Source organism: Pyxicephalus adspersus, chromosome 8, assembly GCF_032062135.1.
Source record: "Pyxicephalus adspersus chromosome 8, UCB_Pads_2.0, whole genome shotgun sequence".
Taxonomy (NCBI): domain Eukaryota; kingdom Metazoa; phylum Chordata; class Amphibia; order Anura; family Pyxicephalidae; genus Pyxicephalus; species Pyxicephalus adspersus.
In genome coordinates this window covers 66,851,391-66,861,606 of record NC_092865.1, presented here as the reverse complement: position 1 = coordinate 66,861,606, position 10,216 = coordinate 66,851,391, and the positions used below count along the sequence as shown (strand labels likewise).

At 36.2% G+C, this 10,216-nt stretch overlaps 1 protein-coding gene across 1 annotated transcript in view; it reads left to right on the top strand.

Moving 5' to 3' along the window:
- ATG7 (autophagy related 7) overlaps positions 1 to 10,216 on the top strand; it is a gene marked incomplete in the record, with an annotated part of 195,049 nt that overhangs the window by 38,884 nt on the left and 145,949 nt on the right. Inside the window, 4 exon segments of the mRNA XM_072421005.1 lie at positions 825 to 942; positions 2,189 to 2,266; positions 4,936 to 5,052; positions 6,586 to 6,732. Of these exon segments, the coding sequence (XP_072277106.1) occupies positions 825 to 942; positions 2,189 to 2,266; positions 4,936 to 5,052; positions 6,586 to 6,732 (460 nt within the window).

Sequence of the window (10,216 nt, the reverse complement as noted above, 5' to 3'; positions counted from 1 at the left end):
TTGTATATGATTCCATGGATATCTTGGTGATAGTGTCTCTGCAATTACTTTAGCTAAGATTCTGTCAGTTCATGAAAGTAATCAACAATTGTTGACACTGTTTAAAGCCAGTCAAATCTTGCTGCATCAAAATCTCCTGAAAGTTGGCACCCCACTTTTTCACTGTTGAGTGAGGGGCACTTCTTGCTAAATGTGTGTGTTGCAGGATCATCACTCAACCTGAACCTTTAAATGGAAAGAGTGGAGTGAACAAAGTGGTTTCCAGATTATTTAATATGTATTAAAACTTAAAGAATACATTTTAGTAGAGTACTCAATGGGTATTTTTTTAGAAAAAACATTTTAGCTCTGAAAATTGGCATTTTAATATACAAAATCACACTTTTTCCAGCTACAGTGTCTAAGTAAGCTCTTTCACCATGTGTGTTAGTCTGAGAACTTTTCAACACCATAAGCTGCTAACATAACTTTGGGCTTTTATATTGCATTCTGTTTAGAACAGAAAATATCAGGAGTTAAAGGGTCTGGCTTGTGTTGGTACAACATGATTCAAGTGTGTCCACAAAACAAAATAATTCTATGAAAGAGAACAGTATTTTTTTTTAACCATGTGGATGCAAGTTTCATATAACATTGGATTTGTTTATTGTTACTGTAAAAAAGGATTCCTACCCTGGCTTGTTGACTTTGTAAAATTATTTGTTTGGTGTGTTAACTTTGTGTCTTTAAGCTGTTCCCAGGTTTAATTTCCTAATGTCTATTTTTTTGTCTAATTTTTTTTTAGATGCTTTTAGGCTGTGTATAACCATGTTTTGTAATTCTAGAAATGCACCTACACCAGCACGCTGCTGTCCGGCAGTTGGTTGCCTCTATAACACTAATACTTTGGACTCCTTCAAATCACGCGACAAGAAGGCTTTGCTGGATGAAGCAGCCAATGAGGTGAGGAGTCTCTGGGTAGATATCTTCAACATTTATTTTTTTACCAATATTCCAACCACATTTTCTTACAGGGTTCTTAAAAACACAGTTCCAAAATGAGAACAAAAATACTCACAGTGACCCTCTCAGTTTGCATTATCACATAATAAATGTCATTACTATACAAGTAGGCATTTTCAGACAATTCATATTAGTGCAGATAATATTGAGATAACTAACAGGACTGAATAGTAGATTTATTGTGACAAAAAAAAGTGTAGCATATAGTTTCTGATTAGAAATTACACAGCACTGCTTAAGTAATAATTGTCCATTATCGCAAGAACCTTTTAGGAGTTTGATAGGCATACCATGCGACCATACTCCTGCTTCTAATTACTGCTTTACATTGATGGTCGCATTTGATTTACCAGCAACTGTAGTGCCAGGGCCTGTCTGGTTTATTTGAAATTGAATTGATTATGTGAGTCCTTATATTACATAGGTTTGTTAAATGTAATGTAACATGGTGATATAAAAGCAAACGTGACCAGACTGTACTACAAAGGTATTAACGTTTACTGAGGAAGCAGCAAAGGCACCTTAAAACTAGTAATTTTAACCTCTGTACCTGTAAACTATGGAGAAAAATTTGTTCTTAAAGTTTTCAAAAATCCTATCTATGACAAGAAATTCCTGCCAGGCTGCTTGCTGGCCCTTCTACATAAACACCAGCAGATATTTCTAAGCTATTAGAAACAAACTGTAACTGACTGTAGAGTTTTGTTGATTATTTTTAAGACATACCTTCAGCTGCATCAGCCAGCAATAATGCCTTATTATAAAACAGACCTATCACCACATTTTTACCATTCTATAAGGGGTGGCTAATCCTTTCATATAATGTAAGTGTTATGTATATATAATATACATATTATTTTTTAAATTGTCACTTTAAGGTGCATACAGACTTAGCTTCCATTGTCCAAAACAAATGTGAGTTATCACCTTGGGCAAAAATCTTTATTAGGTGCCAGTGTCCCATAACATTGCCTGAACTGTCATGCCAGACCAACAAAACAACGGACCGGTAAGGAGGGCTACTGTACTCCCCACAGTCAACCAAACTTACAAACCTTTCTGACTTTATACATTAAAAATTATCTGAGCCTAATATCCCAGGTCATTTATTAATTGTTTATTCAATTATTTACATCTCTGCTTTAATATGAATCGTTTTAACGCTTAGATTTTTCTCATTTTGCAGATTTGGAATGCAATAAAGTCTGGAGCAGCTCTTAAGGATCCTGTGCTTCTTAATAAATTTATCCTGTTGACATTTGCAGTAAGTAATTTTTAGGGGCTCATTTTATTTTTTCACAGTCGTAAAGGTGACCTTCATCTGAAATCGATTTGTAGTCTGTAATGAATAGTTTTAGAAGCCTTTGTTCAATGTTATATTTTTTGTTCAGGGTTGAATATTGATATCCAGTATGGTGATATTCTTGCATTGCACTTCAACCCTTTTTCCTCGTGCTGCTTGCCATTGACACAAATGTATGCACACTCTAATCCATCAGGCTGACACTTAGCACTGACCTGGGGCAACTGGAAATTAGCAGTGAAAGGGTACATGACTAGGACTTTACATCAGACCTGTAATGATCATTTTGCCCCTGGTGTGTACACATCATCTTACTACCAATGTAAGATTAATCTGAAAATAACTGGTAAATGGGAAAGAGCGTATATAGTATAATAGCATACGGTATTTATATTCAAAATCAGTCCAAAGACTTATACATATATTACATGATATATTGTATAATCACAAGGATCCATAAAGTGCTAGACCCCCCTTGTTTTCTCTTAGCATTAACATCATGCTAGGTAACAGTTTTTTTTGTTAACAAACAAACAACAGTTTGTTAACAAACAAACAACAGTTTGTGACTTTAAAGGTGAAGTCCTTAATTCTCTTATTTCCTGCAGGGTTTCGCCATAACCGCTTCCTCAGGGGAACTTTAGACACATATGCTCAATAGAGAGTGTTGAACTCACTTGATGGTAAAGAATGTTACACCTAGCATTTCTGCCAACATAGGGGACCAATATCTCAGTTGATATGAAAGTAGGTGCCTTACTAATTGTTAGGTATAAAACAATTTTCTCTGTGGTAACCCCAAGAGAGCCACAAAAGGAGGGTTTTCTTGAGGGATGCTTTGTGTTTAGGAAGGGTTAGAAATCAATTCAGGCACAACAGTTAGGAGTAAATCTGACGTTGCTTGGGGATGTTATTTGGTTCGTTCTAGAAGTCTGTGTACTGACCGAGGTCCGTGCTTACAGGCTGTTTCACAAGCTTGTCCGAAACCACATGCTAAAAGAAGACTCTTATGACTTTTTTTCATCAGATTATGTGGCCTAAAACCTGATTGTAGTATAGCCTTCTGTTTTTAGGTAATAGGTTTTAAAAAAAATCTAATCTTAGAATTTTATTTACTGCAGCCACCATAGAATACCTCTATGTTTCATTGAAGTAAGCTCCATATTTGATTGAAGACTTAAGAGAATCAATGATGTGAGCCCCTATTTCATGCAACAGCATTTAGGCCTTAATATGAAATATCTGCTTCCTTATTTTGATTGTGACTTTAGGGCACCTATAGGCATTATATAATTATCACTCAGTCATGCCAATCCATAAACATACATTTGGTCAGTACACACCAAAATTGTAATTTAAGTAGATGTAATTTAAGTATTGTAATTACTTGTAGGAAAAAATACCCATCAGGAACACTATTTAGTATAGAAGAGTCATATTAGGCACCATATCATGTCTTGGAGCTAGAATGTATTAACGACCATTATCTCTGGCTGACCTATTGAGGTGAATGAATCCACACAACTCAGAAAAAGATGAGCACAAGCTCGGGAAAGTCACATTGCTGACACAGAGGTAAGTACAGTGGGATTAAGTTTTTCCTTAGGATTTGGGAAGATACCAGGAAGATAAGAAATGTCAGAATAAATGTTTAGTGGTTTTGTTTGACTCTCCTAAGAAACTCCTCTGTATGACCCAATAGGAGGCAGATCTTGGTACAGAAAAGGAAATGCAAGTGTGACAAGAACTAGTGAGCCAAACCTCCAAAATCTCCCTTAGCATATCTGATAGATTCTAATTACAAGGTTATTATGTGCTGGTATTTGGTTCCCATCCAGTTCCATAAATTAAACTTATGTCCCCTGTGTTTTGGAGGATGTGGTCAAATGGGCACTGTTCTTCATGCTTGGTGGCATTGTCCTTGTATCCAAAGATTCTGGATACAAATTTATAACCTAATATACTTGGTCACACAGTTCATTCTACCAAAGAGGGTGGAAAGCACACTTTTCTCTATACTGGAGAAGAAAATAAATTAGATAATGACAAATGACAAGCTAACCTGTACTGTTCAAAATAAAATTAAAGTGCTCTACAAAACATGGGACCCATGCATCTCATTCAACTCTTTCTAGCTTCCAAAAGAAGAACCACCCTGCCCCCTCCACTCCAAAGCCCTAGCTGACCCCCCACCCTCCTCCAGTTCAATCCTGCATTTTTGGTTAAGTATGGTTAGGGAAAAATTAAAATTAAAGTGCATGTCATTACGAAACACATAATTTTATATTGTTTACAGCATAGGTGACAAAGCTTATTAGGCTTAACTAAGTATTGTGTGTCCTTAACTAACCTGTAATGCTGAAGGCTTTCCCTTGTCCATCTTATTTTTGTTATAGAACTGGTATATTGATGTGCCTATATTTGCTTTTTGTTCCCTTTATCCCACAATTGTTTTTTTTTTTTGTTCACTCTTATAAAAATTAATAAAACCTTTGAAATAAAAATGTTTAGTGGTAAGGTGATGTAGAGGGGAAATTATAAAAGATACCCATTTTGTGTGGGTTGATAAATGAATAGATATACAAGAATTTACTTGTGACATTTTATTTACCTCTGTTCTTTTGTTGTAGGACTTGAAGAAGTATCGTTTTTATTATTGGTTTTGCTTCCCTGCATTGTGTCTTCCTGAAGGGATAGAATTGATAAGGAAGCCAACAACTTTTGGTGAACGATTTTCTAATAAACAGGTAACATTTGTACCTTCTGTTTAAATTGCACAGCTAATAGCTTACTTTTCGATCATGAAAAATATATTCTATCATTCCAGTCTTATTTGAATGTTCCCCAATTTTATTTATCCTATTTATTACTCTTAGTATGTATCAGCCGTGTGTCCTTAATTTGTGAATGTGGAAAAAGATTCTACTGCATTGTGGTTGGTTAGAGGAGCCTTCTTTTTAACCTAAGCCTTTAGAATAAGTGAGGAGTATAGGACCTACACTCTATAATAGTAAAGGGTCATGCAATAGGAGGATTAAAGGATAAATGTTCTTATGAAACATTGTGAGCTGTGTGGGGTTCCCAGAACACCACATCAGTACAAGGTATATATAAAATGTTCCTTTATGTCTGTGATCAAAAAATGTGCCTGAGAAGCCCTGGTGAGCCTGATCAGACTAATGAGCAAGAGGGTAGGGGAAAGGAGGAGGGTGATAACACTCAACCTCCATCCGACTCTGATTTACAAGAGGTAGTTAATTCTCTGAATACCCAAATTAACACTTTTACTCATTTAGCTGTTGCTTTAGGTAACCAACCTTTTCCTTCTACAGAACAGATACTAAGTATTATGTGTAAAAGAGAACAGGGGGAGTTGGTCTGGCCAGCCTAAAGAAAAACTACTTGTAGGTGGTGGCCTATTTGGGGGGAAGTGACTCCCACTTGAGCTAGACCAGGCTGTCTAAAAATGGTTTTAAATGATGCTTAATATGGAGAGTTTTAGGAAAAAAGCAGTATAGCAGGGTAGCAGTATAATTTAGGCTCCATCCAGATCTACTGGGTACTTCTCCAAAGCATCTTAATTATAATTGGCCTCTTTAATATTATAATATGAACTTTGTAAAGCACATCCTGGGATCACAATCTAATTCCAGCCAACAGCAGGGTCAATTAGCAGAAGCTTGTTAAAGATGCATACATAAGTGGCATGTAAAGTGTCTGCTCCACAGTCCTTGGGTGTACTTCATAAACAAATATTGTTCCTATGTGACGTTTTCAGGGTTGCCCATTGAAAGATAAGGAAACCTCAGTTTTTGGTAATGAGAGTTTTTCTAGCTGGGACACCCTATCCCAAGCTAGATATTTTCATATCCAAAGCCTCAACTTTCTCTGCAACTCAACTATATCCTGTATCACTTCAGATATAGCCGCCTAGTGAGTGTCTTCCAACATTCAGCTTTAGTAAGTAATTCCCACAATAAGGCCCATAACTCTGTCACCTCAGAGACAGTAGTTCACTGGGCTACTTGCTAAATAGTAGGAGTATGATGAGCAGAATCACCTATTGTATCCGTCTGGTGGGGCTGGTGCAGAAGGATGAATAGGAGCTAATTTTTACTTTCATGTCCAGCTGATCCCTGCAGACGTGTCGTAATTTTAAATTCTGTATTCCATCAAATTTTGTTCCAGTCTGTCAAAGCAAGCTTTGCATTATTACTTGAAACACTCATGTAATGTGCATTTTAGTTTCTATTATAGAGTGACCTGTTTTCCACTTTCAGATGCAGGAATTTCAGAAAGCCTATGATGATTTCTGTCAACGGGAAGGATCCACTCCACAGCCTTATTTCTTAATTCGTTGTACAGGGGATTCTTTTTATATGTCTCCACTGTGTCAGTTCAGCCAGTTCCTAAAAGAAAAAGAAAAGGTATTTTTTTGATTTTCCCAACATTATTTTAAGCTGAATTCCAACACTTGATCAATGTAGCTGGCTGGAGTTTGCTGGCCAAATCAAAGTTTTATTTTGTTCCATCACTTAACTTTTAGAACTGTAGGCTGTTGTTTTTATGCATTTGTAAATGAGCATTATTTTATATATTAGCATTTATGGACTGTTCACAGTTTTACTATGCGCGTTATGCAACACTTCATTCAAATGTGGCATATTAAAACCTAATAATAAGAAGAGCTCACTCCATCACTTTATTATAAATATTTATTTAAATCTATTTATTATGTGACTGCAGCTTGTTGCTCTCCACTTTTACTCACTGTGACTAAGTTTAATTCATGGCAGGGTGGTGCGGAATATTACTACTTTATACTTGCTTTGATTCCTGGTTTATATGGATGCATTCTGCCATTCCTTTTAATTATATAGTTCAATAGAAATTCAATTGAAATGATTAAGCTGTAAATTCACGTAACACATCAAAATTACACATGTGGTCCTGTGCTAAAGTGACAGAAAAGTTGTACCTACTATAGGTTATATGTCATAACTGATCATTTTTATCACTTCTGACATTTTTCATCTTTGTTTCACCAACTGTTTTGACATAAAACATGGCATGCTTTTATTGGATGATTAATAAATGGTATACAGTGAGGGAAAAAAGTATTTGATCCCCTGCTGATTTTGTACGTTTGCCCTCTGACAAAAAATGGCAAGTCTATAATTGTAATGGTAGGTTTATTGTAGTTGTGTGAGACAGAATAACAACAAAAGAACTCCCAAAAATCCAGAGCTTGATGTGCATTGTAATGAGTGAAATAAGTTTTTGATTCCCTATCAACCAGCATGATTTCAGGCTCCCAGGTGTCTTCCCTGTATGCAGGTAACGAGCTGAGATTTGGATCACCCTCTGTAAGGGAGTGCTCCTAATCCAAGCTTGTTACAGTACCTGTATAAAAGACACCTGTCCACAGAAGCAATTAATCAATCATTTAGATTCCAAACTAACCACCATGGCCAAGACCAAAGAGCTGTCTAACGATGTCAGGGACAAGATCGTACACCTACACAAGGCTGGACTGGGCTACAAGACTATCGCCAAGCATCTTGGTGAGAAGCTTACAACAGTTAGCGCGATAATTTGCAAATGAAAGAAACACAAAATAACTGTCAATCTCCCTCGGTCTGGGGCTCCATGCAAAATCTTCCCTCGTGGACTTGTAATGATCATGATAATTGTGACGAAGCAGCCCAATGGGGGGAACTTGTCCATGATCTCAGGGCAGCTGGGACCATAGTCACCAAAAAGCAATTGGTAACACACTGCGCTGTGAAGGCCTGAAATCTTGCAACATTTCATAAAGTTCTTGTAGTGTATATAGATCACCCACATTTCTCAACAAAAGTGGAATTACATTTTAAAGTGAGCAGTACACATGCATATAAAACCTATTGTTACAAATAATAACTTATAAGGAACTTTAACTTACTGTGGATCATGTGACATCCTGGGGTCTTTGTCCTGTTCTCTATGCTGTAGAAATGGGCAGGTTTTTAATACTACAGAGTACAGCAATGATATTGTAATGCTTTCATGACATGGTGGTATGTCCATGGCCGCTGGGTTTATGAGAGTAAAGTTGAATTACTCTCGCCATTAATTATTCTGGAAAATATCCAGGAGTGGAGTTTTTATGTGTAACAGCACTTTAAACATGGTGAGTATTACAACATAAGCTGCATATTTTATTTCTAAAATGGCTGAAAAAAATCAGAACAAGAAATATACTTCAAATATACCCACTACATTTAGAGGCAAAATGCCACTTGTGCTTCATTGTTACATTATATGTAAATATTTTTGTTTTAGTAGGACAACCGAGCCTTCCTCTGTTATGTGTTGTTGGGTGTCCTTCACATTTGCTGGAACAAAGCTGATCAGAATCTTGAATAAAACATTTTGTCTGTATTAGTCATAAAGAATTCTTTATTACAAAGGGACAATATATAACCTTAAATATTCTCTGCAGTAAAGAATTTGAAGGGCTGAACCTAATGGCACTTCATCTTTTGTATTGTAACCATAATAAAGTTAATGGTTGTGAACTATGTTTTAGGCAAACAATTTTACAGTTTAATTCTGTGGGGACTGTTTTTGTTCAAATGTTTATTTGAAAACGTATTAACCTGATTTGCATTTAGAAGGTGTCATAATTAAATGAAATGTATGTTGAAGTTGTTACTCCAGTCATCTGAGGTACAGTGACTTCACACTAGCCTAATTGTTCGTCAAACCATTGTCAAGTGTTGGGACATGCCTTGCTTTATGCAAATGCCTCCAATCAGACAGGCAACATCTGTAAAAGTCACCAGCATCTTATTAGGGGACATAGAATAAAAAGAAAAAATGTCCCCTATGCCCGGATATATTGCATCAGTATTACTTTAGGTTGTCTTATAATGATTTGCTGATTTTTGCTTTATTAAACTTTTTTTTATCTCAGATGTCTTCCCAAGACCTAATGGCCCTGATTTATTAAAGCTCTCCAAGGCAGAAGATGATACCCTTTCATCAGTGAAGCTGGGTGATCCAGCAAACCTGAAATAAATCTGGAACGGTATTGTAAAAAAAATTGATTTTAGGCAATCTATTCCAGGTTTGCGGGAACACGCAGCTTCACTGATGAAAGTGTATCCTCTCTAGCGTTGGAGAGCTTTAATTAATCAGGGCCAATGTGTCTAAATTGCTCATGTTTGAAAAGTTTTTTCTTTTTGTGAAATTGAACTTTCTTTCTAAGGCTACATACCCAAGCTAGATGATTGTCTCATGAGACTTATGGTTGTGATGATCATGCAAAAATCTATTGTGTGTGTGTGTGTGTGTGTGTGTGTGTGTGTGTGTGTGTGTGTGTGTACCCGTCCCTCGACTTTCTTCACCAGATCAATGAATGACCTAGTGAGGACAACTGGTGTACTTTACTATGAAAGAACGTTCACTCATCTTGCCCCTTTCCCTCTATATAGAACAGAACAGTGCTGTGTGTACAGCACTGATTTATTTTACCATCACTGGATTGTTTCCAGCAACAGAAATCTAAGGTTTGTATACATAGCCTAAGACCTTTTTTTATCAAGGTAAACAATTCAAATAGCACATTGTTAAGTGCAACAACCAGAATGTTCTTTTCCGAACCTATGTTGGTACAAAATTATTCCAAAAGGATCCTTGAAATTTGGGATTTAACTTTTTTTACGGTTGTTAGTCCTCTTGCACTTTAGTTTAAATGGCAACAACATTCTTGTTGAATGTTGTTTTACACGGTCCCAGGATAATAACCTATTTAGATGATTATTTTTCTGATATGCCACTTTAGAAGGTATTATGTAAGTCATCTAACCATTATTCATCTCTAACTGATGTACTTCTTTTGAGTGTATTTAGATTTTAAATATAAAT